This window comes from Pongo abelii, chromosome 9 (assembly GCF_028885655.2).
Source record: "Pongo abelii isolate AG06213 chromosome 9, NHGRI_mPonAbe1-v2.0_pri, whole genome shotgun sequence".
NCBI classification, from domain to species: Eukaryota; Metazoa; Chordata; class Mammalia; order Primates; family Hominidae; genus Pongo; species Pongo abelii.
This window is the reverse complement of record NC_071994.2, coordinates 74672518-74687723: the sequence shown is the minus strand read 5'-3', so window position 1 is coordinate 74687723 and position 15206 is coordinate 74672518. Positions and strand designations below refer to the sequence as shown.

Here is a 15206-nt window from a genome sequence, read left to right as displayed (position 1 = left end):
TGGAAAGACTCCAATTGTGCATAGGGGTGTATGTGTGTATGATTCTGTGGCCCAGGGCAGCCTGTGAAAAGGAAGGATCTTGGGGTCTGTGGATGATGGGGAGCAGAGACTAAGGCCTAAGGTATGCTGGGGTTCGAGCCCCCTGGACTTTAGCCCCTGTGAGCTGGCAGGTCTTAGACTAGTCCTGGACTAGAGTCCTATGGGTTCCCTTCCCCCAGAGGGTCATGGGGCCAGCCATCTGCTGCAGACAAGACAAACATGCATGCAAATCACATGAAAATGGATGAGGCCTGTGGCTGACCCACCCTACAGCCCCCATCCCCTGGGCCTGAGTTCACTCAGCCTGTACCCTTCCTGACCCAGAGCTGCTGCCAGGGCTGCTGCCTGGGCTAGAGCATAAACACGTGTCACATACTTGCATACACATTCACATGTGAAAGCACGCACATGCTATTCCTGGACACTTGTGTACACACACCACTGCACACATATACCTGCATGTGTGAATATACACTCACTTCTGCACACAGACACATGCCTATCTGCACACACACACCCGTGCCAACCCCTGTAGATACACAGACATATCTGTGTACACACATATAAGTTCAGCTATACCACTGCAGTATCACACACCCTCGCAAGGATACAAACCTGTGCTCACACCCTCTTCCACCCTCACACACACCATGCTTACAAGCCTGTGTGCAGCCTTACACACATGCACACATGTACAGAGCGGCCTAAGGGTGGCTCACCCCTGCCCAGGTGAACACCTGTGCCCACTCCAGGGCTGGAGTGTTGAGGAAAGGGTCTGGATGGAGGCAGAACCTGCAGAAATGTCAGTTTCTTCCAGGAAGCATCTTGGATTGTCCCTTCACAGAGCCCTTGAAAGTGGGGCCCTCTTTTAGTCCATGGGCTCTAGCCCAGGTCACAGAGAGAGCAAGTCACACACAGCCTCTCCTGAGGGTCCTGCAATACCAGGATCCAGCCCTTGCCCATATCTTTGGGCCTGGTGCCTGGGTAGGCCCATCTGCTCAGGAGAGGTACCTTCTTCCCAGGGAGGCCTGCCTGGATACTGCCTCCTTCACCTCAGCTTCCTGAGCACTCAAAGAGAAGCAGGCCAAGCTTCACGGCTGCTGAGAAGTCTGAGGCCAGGGAGGGCCAAAGCCTTGCCTGAGGTCACCCAGCATGTCAGGGAAGGGCTAGGGTTTGAACATGGGCTTCCAGGTGGGGGTGTAACCATGGTCCATGGCAACAGGATAGATGCATGTCAGGCAGCAGACAGGCCCTTGGAAGCAGGACATGTGGTCATGGGAGATAGGAAAAGACTTACAGTCTATGGAGATCTGCCAGGACCAAGTGTGTGAGATGGAGAGATGGTGCTTCTTCACCAGAGCTCACTGGGCATCACAGGGCTCCCAGCTTGGCTGGACCGTGGGGGCTCAGGGAAGAATCAGACAGGCCCTGCTCTTGAGGGAGGGCTGGGGATAGGTGAAGAAAGAAGAGGGCATCATAGACTGGGGAGATGGTGGAGGCTACTTCTCGTTGGATGGCAGTTTTCTTCTTGCATCTTGAAAGATCTAACTTTCAAATTTCTTTACCCTCAAAACTTGGCATGGAGTACATTCTCAGTAAATATTTATGGCACGAATGAATGAATGAATGAATGTATGATATTGGCAGGCAGATATGCCTTTGGAAGGGTATTCAAAATGGGAGGGCAACAGGTTGGGCAAAGGCAAAGAGATGGAAGAAAAGCCAGAGGTTCAGGGTACAGCTGAGTTAGGCATGGCTGGACAGGAAGTGGTAGGAGAAGCAGCAGGAAAAAGTCACGTGGGGATGAGCCTTGCATGTTATACTGAGTTTGGATGTTGCCTTGGAGGCCATGGGGAGCCCAGTGAAGATTATGAGCAGAGGGTGAACATAGTCAGAGTGAACCTGCCCTGGTTTTGGGGGGGCCTGGGCTACATAGTAGCTGCTTATCCTTGGTGCAAAGAGCACTGGGTTTGGAGTCTATAGGCCCGGGTTCACATTCCTATAGTAACCAGCTGTGCCATCTCAGGTAAGCATCTACATTTCTCTGAGCCTCACTTTCCTTATTTGTAAAACAGGGCTAATGCCGTGGCTCCTGAGGCTGTTGGATTGGGTCTGGGTGAGGAAATGCTTTGCCAGCACAAGGCCCTACCAATGAGAGGTGTCATTTTTAGTAGGAACAAGGCAGGGCTGGTTCCTAGATAGGGCCTGAGGTTGAGTGGGCCCAGGACCCAGGCTGACAGCTGAGTCACCTTTTCCAGGCCAAGTGGCCTCTAAGGTGGGGAGACAAAAAGAGTTGGCTAGAGGGGCTGGGCTATGCATTCCTAAGCTGGAGCTGGGAGGAAAGCTGGGGCTGGGATTTCCTGGTGTCCGAGATGGGCAGAAGGTGCAGACACCGGGATAGTAGGACCCTCAGCCACTGCATTCTTGGGGACAAATAGGAGCTGGGAAATCTGATTTCCTTACCTCCCTTCGCTCAAGAAGCAAGGAATGTATTTAAGGCACAGACTGGAGTGAGATGGCCTGGGTTTGAATTTTGACTACTTACTAGCTATGTGACTGTGGGCAATTTACTTTGTGCCTGAGTTTTCCTTATCTGTGAAGTGTGACTAATAATAGATCCCACCTTATGTCATTGTTGAGAAGATGAAATGCGAGGCACACAGTATGTGCTCAATACATGCGAAAGCCTCCCAGCCCCAGATGTATACACTCGGCCAGTAGGGGCCAGCCCTGGCCCTCGCCTCCATGGGACAGAGGTCAGCCAGGGAGGAGATGCATCTACTCCAGGGTTCTCTGACCTGGCAGCAAATTAGAATCACCTGGTGACATTTGCAAACATCTGGGATGGGGGTTCCAGATGTCAGCATTTAAAATGCTCCCAGGCAATTCTAACATGAGTCAGGGTGAGAACCTAGCACAGGATCACAGATTGTGGAGGTGGAGTGAGGTAGGGATCTGTGTGTGAGTGGAGGAATCCTTGGAGTGGGGTCACTCCGAGCTATAAGAGCTCGGCAAGGCCTTTAAATGTGCCAACTCAAGGAGCCTTCGTTGCCCCCTCAGGAAGGGCGCTGGTTGGGGAATTTCAGGGATTGTGTGAGAGGGTTTTTCTGAAAGGGCTCTGCACTATACCAAGCACTAGAAGAAAGCAGTGCACTTGTTTAGTGAATCTAGTGTAATAACATTTCACAGATGGGGAAATAGAGGCCTAGAGAGGTGCTGTGGCCTGCTCAGAATCCCACAGCAAGTCTATGGCACAGTTAGGACTCAAACCCTCTGAGGAATGCTTGGATCTGAAAGGTTGACACAGAAAGACTCTTTGAGCTGAGGGACACATAGAGCACACACCAGGGACCCCAGTCATTGAGCTGTAGTTTGAGAGATTCAAGTAAGACTTAAGAAATAACTTTTTGGCTGGGTGCAGTGGCTGATGCCTGTAATCCCAACACTTTGGGAGGCTGAGGCGGGTGGATCATGAGGTCAAGAGATCGAGACCATCCTGGCCAACATGGCGAAATCCCATCTGTACTAAAAATATAAAAATTAGCTGGGTATGGTGGTGCGCGCCTGTAGTCCCATCTACTCGGGAGGCCGAGGCAGGAGAATCGCTTCAACCTGGGAGGCGGAGGTTGCAGTGAGCTGAGATCGCACCACTGCGCTCCAGCCTGGTGACAGAGCAAGACTCTGTCTCAAAAAATAAAATAAAATAAAATAAAATAACTTCTCAAGAGGTGAGTGCCATGGAGGTGGTGCCTGGAGTTGGGAGCCCAAGAGATGGTGGCGGTGCCAGGCCAGGGTCGGCTGTTGACCATGGTCTGAGGTGGCCTCCCCTGAAGAACAAGTAACTCTGGCCAGTGACTGTAACAGATACCTCCCGGGCACCTGTGTCTCACCCAGGCTTGTCCAGAGCCCAGGACTGAGCCAGTGACACATGCTCAGAATTTACCAAGAGACTTGTGCACTGAGCTCAGACTCAGACCTAGTCCTTCCAACAGCCCTTACATGGGTCATCCCCTTTTACAGAAGAGAAAACAGGCCAAAAATAGGAAGGGAGGCCCTGTGGGGGCCAGAACCTTTACACGTCTTAGCCCAGGTAATCTTTTCTACAGTGTTAATAAGTAGGATGAATTGCCCCTGTTTGGAAGATTCAGTAAAATACATTGACTTGGCCCAGATCACTTACTCCACACCTCTCCTAAGTCCCCAGATGTGACTCCCAGGAAAGACACAAAAAAGGGCTACCCAGAGGGATAAGGTAGTAACCAGGGAAGCCCTCCCAGAGGAGGTAGGCCTTCAAATGGCCCCTAAATGACAGGCAGGAGGGAAGGATCTGGGAGGGTATTGGGGGTGGGGTGGCATGGGCAAAGGCCTGGAGGTGAGAGTCAGTCAGTCATTGATGTGAGAAGAGCAAGAAGTAGAAATGTAAGGAATGGTGGGGAGGGGAGTCAGAGCTGGATGAACAAGTGAGGATTTAGCTGTAGACGGTCTAGCCCACCAGGCTGAGGGCTCGGGGTTTATTGTGCTGGTGGTAGGGAGCCACTGAGGGTGAGTGGGGGAGAGCATGCCAGAGCATGCCTCAGAAAGAAAGGTGGGAGAAATGCTGGCGTGGAGGGCCGCCCCCTGAGTTGGTGGGGTGGCCGGGCTCTGCCAAGGCTATGTGCCAGCTGCCTGGACTGTGTCCAGGAATGGGCACAATGACTCAACATTGAGAAAATCACTCCCCAGGGAGAAAGGGCCCTGATGAATCACCCAACTGAGGTGGGGAGGCTGGGAGGCTGGGAGGCTTTGGGCTCACTGAGTCACCCTCGAAGATTTGGTGAGGAGGGGAGCTGCAGAGAGAGGGGCCGGCAGTGCAGTTGAGAGGGGGATTCAGGTCAGACCACAGTGAGGGCTGTCGGGGGACTCTGGCTTCCCACCATTCCCGGGTTTGATCCTCCTGGCCGTCCTGTGAGGGAGATGAGAAAACTGAGGCCCAGGAAGTGGGGGGAGGGGATCCGAGCAAGGTCATGCGGCAAGTCGCTCGCAAAGGCCTAGCGAGACCCAAGCGCATCCTCCAGTCCAGACACGTCCTGCCGCCCCAGCCGCTTTCATGCCAAGCAGAGGCCTAAGAACCGGGTCGGTCCGGGCAGGGAGCTGACCCCGGTGACCCGCTGAATCCCCGGACGCGGCCCCTCCGGGCAGCCGGCAACTGAGGCCGGACTGCGCTGCCGCGATGGGACGGCAGGGGGCGCAGGAGCGTCGCGGCTGCCGCAGGCTCCTGAACCCAGAAGCCGCTCTGCGGAGAAACGCGCTCCCGGCGCGCGGGTCCCACCGCGGAACTGCGGACCGTGTGGCCCTGGGGCCTGCACCCTCTCCGGCTCCGGGGACGGCGGCAGAGACCGCCCGCCCAGGCCTGGGGGCCCCAGTCCGTAGCGGCCGCCGTGTGTGCGCTCGGTGTCTGTGCGCACGTGTCTCCCTCGCAGATGGGCGACTGCTCCAGGGCCTGTCCGTCTCGGAGCGACCTCCAACATTCTCCCGACTTCCCCCTGCCTCCTAGGTTGAGGGAGAGGAGCAAGCCCGAGGCTCCTGCGGTGTCCGCGGCCCCTGCCCACCTTCCCCTTCCCTCCCCACCCCACCCCACTGCGCCGGTCTCTGCCTGGGGCTCTGGCTGGGCCCCGGACCCCAGAGTGGTGGCGGGGAAACAGGGTGCGATCAGACAGGGTGGAGGCTCTGAGAGCGGCCCCTGCGAGATGCGAGAGAAGTGGCGACGGGGCGAGGGGCAGCGAGCGCAGGCTGACAGCAGGCCAGCTGGAAGGGCCGAGGGAACCCAGGGCGAGAGAGAAGCGGGGTGACAGCGGCCGGCGGTCCGGTGGGGTCGGAGGATCCGACGGGCCGAGAGGTGCGGTCCGCGGTGGCGGGGACATAGGCGGGGCCGGGGCGGGCCGGGGGCGGGCGGGGGGCGGGCCGGGGCGGGGCCGGGGCGGACACTCGGGCGGACCCGGCGAAGCTGTCGCGGACGCGCTGACCGAGCGCAGCGGCCGGGCCGGCGGGCGGGCGGGCGGCTGCGAGCATGGTCCTGGTGCTGCACCACATCCTCATCGCTGTTGTCCAATTCCTCAGGCGGGGCCAGCAGGTCTTCCTCAAGCCGGACGAGCCGCCGCCGCCGCAGCCATGCGCCGACAGCCTGCAGGTAGGGGGGCCCCCTCACTGGGCACCAGGAGAACCGGGTGTCCAGCAAGCGCCGGGCCGGGTCCGCCCGCCCCCGAACCCTTCTCAGGGAGGAGACCCCTCCTCTAGTTCTGAATTCTACTGCTGTGCTGGGACGGCAGCGCAGACCAAGAGCCCTTGAAGCCCCGGCTCTCAGTCCACACGTCACCCCAGACTCTGAACTCCTTTCGGATCTGGGGCTCCACCCCAAGCACTGAGCTTCCAGTCCACGGTAGGACCGCAGTGCACACTGAGAGCTGTGCCCAAGCCTCGAATTCCCTTTCCTTAGATTAGTGGGGACCCCTGCCCATGCCTCGGAACCTTCACCATATATGTGGGGCTCCCGGCACACCTGGAGCACCTGAACCCCCAGCTGTCCTCCAGGACCCCACCTCAGAGCCGACCTCACCCAAAGCCCCAAACCTCCATTCCACAGCCTCAACTGGACACCCGCTCAGATTCCCATCCAAACATCTGGAATTCAGTCCTCAGCCTGGAACCTACCCCAGAGTCCAAATCTCTCCTTCCATCAGGGCTTCACTGGCCTCCTCTGTGGGACCCACTCCCTGATCCCTTCCCTCCCTCCTGTGTTGGAGATCTCCGAGTCTTTCCTCGTGGGGGGCCCCTCCTCCTGTTCCTCTCCAGGTACAGTGGTCCCACTTTATTCTCTGGGCTTCTCCTCTGGTTTCTCTTCAAGTGTTTCTGGGCTCTCTAATTTGGTCTGTTGCCCCATGTGCCCACCTCTCTTGGTCTATCTTGGTCTCTCCTGTTTCTCTAGGTCTCTATCTTCGTTTTGGGGTCTCTTTCTGCAGCCACCCCTTCCTCTTGTATCTACCTCCGCTTTGCGGTGAGGAGGGGGCAGGCTCAGAGAGCAGGGCTAGTGTCCCTGGGACCCCCCCGCCCCCCCCATGTTCTCAGGCATGGCATGGTGTGGGCTCAGGTGGAAGGGCCTGAATGTGGAGTGTGCTGCCCTCAGGCGATGCCCAGGGATCTGAGGTGGTGGGGGGATGATGTGGTGGGCACTGGCTTTTGTAACTTATAAAGCCCCTCATCCCAGCTGCCCTGATCTTGACGGGGGTGGCTAGGGCTTGAGATAGGGAAGAGTAGACTGCAATCTGGTGTCAACCTGCGGTGGGATGTGTCCAGGCTGGGTGGGTCTATAGTGTATGTGTTTGTGTGAGTGTTCCTCTGTGTGTGTAGCACGGGCTGGGTTGCATGTGTTGGGTGTGTCTTGTGTGTAATCATGTGTGTTGTGCCGTGTATGAATGTGTCATCGAGGGTGGGATTATTTGTGGGGAGATTATGGGAAGTGTGGGAATTGTGGGTCTATGGCATTGTGTGCTATGTGTGGCTGGGGTGGCAGTGTTGTGGCTGTGGAGTTGTAGCTGGGTGTGTGGCTGTTGTGTGTATAGAGAACTTGTGTGTATGTGGCTGTATGTCTGTCATTGTACAGTGGAGTTGTTGTAGGGACAGCTTGCATACAGGATTCTATATGTAGTTGTGTATGTTACTGGCTGTTGTGTGTGGCCAGGAAGGGCCACTGCAGGGGCCTGATGGTTTCCATTGGGTGTCTTGTCAGAGGGGAGTTGGGGCAGGGGGTGCTGTGTGTGCCAATGTGTTTGCAGCCTAGGTGGCTGGCTTAGAGTCACTATGGCACATCCTGGGATTGCTTGGGGAATATATCTATTAGGACCTGAGTGCTGGTGTTTGAGTGTCATGTGTCTGTGTGGTGGCTGCTCCTGCGATTCTGGACAGGAAAGGGTTGCAGGCAGGGCTGAGGGGTCTGAGGCGAGGAGCCAGTTGACAAGTGTGTGAGTGCGTGAGTGTGTGTGCGTGCATGTACACGTGCATATGGGAATGGGGTGCGGTGGGAGGAGGCAGTGGGCCAGCAGGGCTGTCTATGCTGAGGGGCTGTGTGTGCCCACAAACGTGTGACATTGGGTGTGCACATTATATATGCAGGTTGTGTCTCCATGTGTCTCTGTGTCTAGGTGGCGTGCGTGTTGAATTTAATTGGATGCATACGCCTGTAGTTGGGGAGGTGAGAGGTGTGTGTGAGGTGCGTGGTGGGAGACGGTGTGAGTGTGGTGTGAAGTGAGGGTGTGTGAGCTGGGTGACTTTTTGGTGTGACGTGTGGATTATGTGATCTTTTCTCCCCATGAGCTGTGTGTGTGTGTGGTGAGGAGTGAGTGGAGGATGGCCAGTGAGCTGGCGGTGTGTGTGTTGGGGGTGTTAAGGACTGTAGAATGTGCTGCGGTGGGAGTGTGTGCATGAGGTGTGTGTGAGGAATGAGGTCTGTAACATTTGGGGCGTGTGGAATATAGTGGGTGTCCCCATAAATGTCTGTGGAATGACGCATGTGTGCAAAAGGGCTTGGCTGCCATCCTATTCTTGCTCCCCTCCTGATCAGGTCCCTAGAGATGCCCTGGAATGTTCTCTATGCCCCCCCAACCCCAGCTGCCCCTACCCTTTGCCCTTCATCCTCCTTGCCTTGACCAAGCCCTTTGTTTTGGGTTTCCGGTAGAGCAGGCGCTGGACAGGCGGGCGGCAGGCGATGTCGTGGTCTGGGAACCTTTGTTCTCTTAGTTTGACTGGTGTTTGGGGCCCCGGTTTGGAGGAGGGTGTGGAGAGGATGCACGTGGCAGCAAGGTCACTGTGTTTACTACACCTCTTCGTGCTCTGCAGAGGGGAGGCGTACGGCGCAGGCAGTGAGGCCTGGGTGGTGTCTTTGGTGGCGCCTGCTGGTGTAACAACAGCTTAGGCTGGGCTTGGAGTTTGCCAGCCATACAGTCTTAGTCCGTAGTGGCCCAGCGCCCTTCCTGGCTCATGTCAGTGGGCTGAGCAGCCGAGCAGCCAAGCACCCGCTTCTCCAAGTTCACCTGCCCTTGCCCCTTCTCTGTGTGGCTGCAGCCCCTGGAGACAACCAGGAAGACCTCGATTTAGTTCTATTTGTGTTCACTCCAGGTCAGATGGAGGAGAAAGAGTCCCCATCCTCACAGAGACACTTATCTGAAAGGAGAGAGCTGGTCACACCTTTGGGGACCCTGTAGACTGACGAAGTCTGTAGGGGGATCGAGGTCATACCTTCCAGAGAGAGCTGTGGGAAAACCCTACTGGGCTGCCTCCCAGCAGATGCTTGAGAGAAGAAACATCCAAGATTCCTTGAGATTGGAAGGCTCAGAGAAGTCTGAGTCAGTCAGGGAAGGGGCTGGGGTCGATGCCGCAGTGTCACATTCCAGAAGGTTCTCTGAAATGAATAGGCTTGAACTGGACCTTGAAGGGGGTGTTAGGGTGGGCAGAGAAATGCAGCCTGGGGCTGAGGAAGGTTCTGGCCTGACTGGCAAAAGGGATCTTGCTGGCCGTTCCCCAGGCAACACTGTCTGGCTTTGGGTAGCCATCCCTGGGCCTCCAGCCTTCTCAAGCTTTCACGGTACCTTTTTTATCCCATTGTCTCCGGCTGGAATTATCTTAATTGTCACTGACATTGTCATCTTCATCATCTTTTAGGCAGTTATTTCCAAATTCCAAGGTCCTTTCACAAATGTCTCATTTAGCAGGTTAACTCATGCAATTGTCCAAAAGTCTTTATGGAACACCTGCTGTGTACCAGGCAGGCACAGTTTTAAGTGCTGGGGTCATGGTGGTGGCCAAACTGGCCTCATGGAGCTCCTACCTTCTGTGTCCAGCCATGCTGTCGTTGCCCACCCTTCTGTGTTTCCCCCAGTCTGGGGCACCTGGTTCTGTGGGGCTCCGCATGTGCACCCTCTGGTGCTGGGGTCTGGCTCCTACCAGAATGTGAGCTCTGCAGAGGCTGGGCCCAGATCTCTCCTCTACCCACCGTGTGTGTCCTGAGCTGGGTCTGGCAGAGTCCAGATGCTCACACCTATCATCAGATGACCGGAACTGCCATGTAGGGTTGGCAGCCCACCTCTGTCTAGGGAAACTGGGGTCTAACGGATGAGGGGACTCTCATCTCATCAGGCAGCATCTCATCAGGCCCTTCTTTTACCAGTAGCTCCAGAGACCAAGAGGGGTCAGGTGACTGGTGCAGGTCTTACAGCAGGGTGGCACGGCTGGTGTCAGAAGACAGCACTTCTTGCTGCCAGGTTGGGCTCTGGCCCCAGCACCATGCTGCTCTCTGGCTGGCCTCCGTGCTGCCTGCGGCGGGTAAACGATTATTAATGACCCCTCTGGCAAGGAGACAGGAAATGTTTCCCAGCCACAGCTGGGGACCTGCTCCCTGCCAGCCCCAGCTATCCATACCCGTCCTGACCGTGGCATCGGTGCTGATGTTATCTTCATTCTGCCTCAGTCTTCTTTACTCCTTCTGCCCATCCCCCGACCTCCCTGATCTTGACATCCTAAGGGTAAATGACGAGAAGCTACAGAACTTTCTTTTCCATATCCCTGTCCCTCACCACTTTCTCCAACCTGACTCATCTCTACCTTCTTCCTTGTCCCATGCCAGCCAGAAGTAGCTCTTCCTCCAGGAAGGCTTCTCTGAATGCACAGCCAGCTCCTCCAGTGGCCGCTACCCTGAGCCCGAGGCACTGAGTCCCCCTCATTGCAGACTCTAGTCCTCCACTAATGGTTTGCTCTGATGGCCCTAGGGCTGGCCTGGGCACTTCCTGCAGCCTGTCCCTAATTGCTGCCTTAGGACTGACGTATGAAGGGTCCTCCCAGATGCTACTTCCAGGAAGTCTCCAGTTCCACTCAGCCCAGGGATTCTTACCTCCTTTGAGCACATTGCCCTTCCTGTCTGAGTCACACATGTGTACTTCCAGGACTTCCTAGGTGGACATTAGTGAACACCTGCTGTGTGCCCAGCAGAGAGGGTGGGAAGAGATGAGCAGGATGCAGGCCTTAAAATCCCCACACCTTCCCCCAAGCCTGAGCAATGTTGCATCAGCCCCTTGGCAGGTGGCACAGACCTAGGTACTAGGACTGGGGGAGGGGAGATGGGGAAGCAGGGAGTGATGTTGGTAGAGTGTGTGGAGAGGGCAACGAGGGAGATAAACTCAGGGGCCATGGTGATATAAAGCAGGGACCCCTATTTCAGCCCAGAGTGGGAGGGAGGGGCATGTTGGGGAGCTTCCAGGAGGAAACAAATCTAAACTGAGAGCTAAGGTCAAGCCAGGAGAAAGTTCTGGACAGAGGGGAGAGAATGGTTACTGTGAAGATTCGCTGGTGGCAGACAGAGGGAGGAGAGCCTGTGGCAGCACCACTCCATGGAGCAGGCCTCTGGGTGCCAGGCGGCTGGGTCCGGGGGGATGGGGACTGGTAAAGCTGGCCCAGCCAGGTGGTGCAGGACTTGTAAGCCATGTTAAGGACTGCGGACTTATTCTGGAGGGAAATTGACCCTGGGGAAGAGTTGAGAGAACGGATATGACAGATCAGATCTACATGTTCGGTAGCTCCCTGGACCATGGCGTGGAGACTGAGGGGGAGGCTGGTGTGGTCCAGGTAAGGGGGGGGTGATGAGGCCCTGACAGGGAAATGGCTGAAGAATGGAGGGGAGGGGACGGAGTGGCCAGGGCTGGTGGAGGGAGCTGGACAGCTGTAGACGTGAAGGGCAAGGGAGGAGAATGCTGCCCCACCCAGGTGTCTGGATGGGTTTTGTGCCGTCTCTGAGAGGTCTAGGAGGGAAGACAGGGGTTAGTGGCTGATGCCTAGGCCTGTGTCAGGGCCCTTTAAGGACCAAAAGGTCTTGGAAAAGCCTCAGAGGAGGTCATGAGCTTTGAGGTTAAAGGGAGACCTGAAGCCGGCCCAGGGCTGCTACAGCCTCACCTGTAACATGGGGAATTCGAGATCTGCCCTGGGCAAAGGGTGTTCAGAATTCAATAATCAAAACAATCTGTGAAATGTAATACTTAATACAATTCAAATCCAAAAATGTCTGAATACATTCCAAAATGAGTAAAAATGTAAATTTATGAAAACGCTAAACATACGTGATTGTTCTAATGTAAATTGTAAGCCTCAGCTGCTTCCCAAAACTTTGGATCCGGCTCCCTTGAAGCTGCTGCCTCTGATGTGGCTACCCCCTGCGGCTCCAGGACCTTCCTGTTCAGCTCCCTTGAGAGGAGCCGGCAGGGCCCCTCCTTCGCAGAGCCTGTACTCTGGCTGGTGGCTTCAGGGGGCAGGCATTCTGCCTTTCCTGTCCCCCACCCTAAGGGAGTTGGCCTTGCATGCCTCCCATCCACGGTTGCCTCTACTGGGGACTGTCACTGGGAGACAGGAAGGGCATGGGAGTTTCGGGAGCTCAGTGTAAGAGGGGCTGAGATCTCGTGGTGTGGAGGGGGAGCGGGAAGGTAGGGTGGCCGGAAGAATGGAGAGGGCCGGGAGTGAGAGCAAAGGGAGACAGGCAGAGCTGAAGAGCAGTAACGCCCCAACATCAATACTGGTATTTCAGAATGGGAAAGCTGTGCCATTTCCCGAAACATCAGAATGCTGAGGTCTGATCTTGCAGTCTCTGAGCTGGGCATTCCTTGGCCCCCACTCTCGGGTATTCTTGCACAAGACCATTTTTCTGGGCTGCATTTTCTCACTTGTAAAAGGAGGAAGTTGGGGGTCAATATCTCCAAGCGATATATGAGCTCTAGCTCTAGGAGTATAGGATTTTGAGAATCTGGAATTGCCAGTCTGTGGGGTTCTAACTGGGACAATTCTAGCATTCCTTGACTCTCAGCTCCCAGCCAGGGTTGTGTGGATGCGTGGTTGTGCGATTCCGACATTCTGAGACTTTAAGATGCTGAGGCTCTAGGAGCTAGAGATACGGACATTCTGTGAATCTAGGATTCTAGGATTTGATGGTTTGATGATTCAATGATTCTAAATGGGGCTGCTGGGAAGAGCTGCAACCACCTGCCTTGTTAATGTCAATGTTCAGTTATTAAAAACATAACAAGAAGCAATGGAGACAGATAGCTCAGAATGGTGGGCGCTCCCTCCACTCCCAGTGAGGGAGGACAGAAGAGGCTGGGCTGGCCTTAAAGTATAGAGACCTTTTCAACCTGGGTCACACAGGTTGTTTCTCCTGTCACAACAGAACTGGTGTGTGTACATTCGAGAGATCTGCCACTCCCAAAGCTTGCAGGGTAAGGGGCTCATTACCTTCAGCACTGGCCTCTATTCCTTAACCATTTCAGACTGGGCAGAGAGAGGGGTAACTACCCTTTCCTCCCAGCCCTCAAAGTCTCTGGGCAGAAATGGCAGCAGTGGAGGAAGGAGAGGTCTGCTCACCCCTGCCCCTTCCCTGACAGCCTGAGGGGGAAAACAGGACATGAATACTTCCTGGACACAGACATGGAAATGCATGAACCCCTGCCTGCGAGGGCCCCGCGTCCAAAGGCTCAGACAAGGGCAGAGGCCAGGACAGCCAGTGGGGTCCCGTCAGCACCCTCTGAGTATAGGCTGAGGAGGGAAGACCCTGTTCTTGTCCCAAGGGTGACAGTGAGAAGGGGTCAAGGAAGGGAGTCCCAGGTCAGGGACTGGAAGTGCTGACAGGTCCTCCCCTGTATGCAAGGCCACAGTCCAGCCTGGCAGAAGGCCAGCCCAGTTGTCCAGTGTTTCACTGCCTCCTGGGTCCTTCCTATGCCTCGGCACCCAGGCCAGACTTGGGGAGGGGTCCAGGCTGCAGGGGAGGGTTTCCTTCCAGAGTGCCCATCCCTGATGGATCCTTAGAAGCCCAGTACAGCTGCACAGTTCCAAGGGCTTCCGCTGCCTGGTAGGTTCACAGACCAAAGCTGGCCCTCGTCACATAGCACAACGGGGCCTGAAATCAGGCTTCCTGATTCCCAGTCCTGGGTGTTCTTTTTTGCCCACAGCCTCCCCCACTTCCCCTGGGACACCTGAGGGGCAGGAGTGGAGGCGGGGCTCAGGTTAGGGAGCAGAGCCTCTGTCCGTCATCCCTCCGTCTTCCTCTTCCCACAGGCCAGAAGCAGGTGTAGTGGTGACAGCTGCCCCCAGTCCTCCACAAGGCTCCATTGTCCCCAGCAGGGAGCCCCTCCCCAGCTGCAGGCCAGAAGTGTGCCTCCCCGGGCCCTCCTGTCATGACTCTGCCACCCGCTTCCTCCTGCTGCCCCTTCCCTCTTCTCATGTCAGCTTGCCCTCGGGCCCTCCCCATCCCTGTGAGGTCTCCGTCTCTGGCTCTCTGGGTTTAAGCCTCTCTCCGGTGAAAGTTAGATTTGGAAGGGCCCTGGGAGATCACCAAGTCCAACCCTTTTATTCTTCGGATAAGGAGGCCAGGTCAGAGAGGGGAAGGTCCTGTCCAAAGCTGCACAGGAGGCTGAGGCAGAGCCCAGTGCTGTGCTCCCTTCAGCACTGGGTCATGGGTGCATACTGCCCTTGACATCAGGCGTCCAGGGTTTGAGAACTGACTGTGATGATCAGTGCTAAGCACACAGGCACCTACAGAAACGCGGTCGGGGGCTTCTCTCCTCAGCCCTTCTTCACAGCCCTGAGCTGCCCTCCCTTCCCCTTCTTTGCCCAGCTCCTCTCTCCTTCACTATCCCTCCTGTCTGCTGACTCCTGCCTCTGGCAGACACTGTCCTTGGGACACAGACTAGAGCTCAGGCCTCCATGACTGGGATGCACACCCATGCACCCAGACACAGACACATAAACATGTGCAAGCGTGTCACGGGGTCCATAAATCCCAGCTGAAAACTGGTCAGACCATCAGGAGGCCACCCTGTAACCCAGTGTCCTCTTCCTGTCAGGCCTCACACACCTCCTCCAGGAAGCCCCTTAGGACCCCTGAAGACCGTCTTCATCCAACTAGCCCCATTGTGACAACTGAACTCTGTGAGCCTAGGTTCCTCCTGTGACTCGAAGGGCAAGTCTGAGTCCCCCCTTCAGTCCTGGGGCCACTCCTTCAGTGTCTCCAGGAGGGGCTCAGCTTCCTGTTGCTGGGTGGGGAGAGCCCTGAGGTCCCCACAGGACGTGGGACAATGGGGAGGCGGTGACAGATGAGAGGCTGAGTC

The 15206-nt window shown here is 56.1% G+C and overlaps 1 protein-coding gene across 7 annotated transcripts in view; it reads left to right on the top strand.

Annotated features, from left to right (window-relative positions):
* The window catches only part of PDE2A (phosphodiesterase 2A), a 99892-nt gene that overhangs the window by 25636 nt on the left and 59050 nt on the right, over positions 1-15206 (top strand). For 6 of the 7 annotated variants that reach the window (XM_054525996.2, XM_063728191.1, XM_054526000.2 and 3 more), the window contains exon 2: positions 6136-6205. In XM_054525996.2, the coding sequence (XP_054381971.1) occupies positions 6136-6205 (70 nt within the window). Of the gene's footprint in view, positions 1-6011; positions 6206-15206 lie in introns of those variants that run through there. The other variant, XM_024255368.3, reaches the window with a different exon arrangement.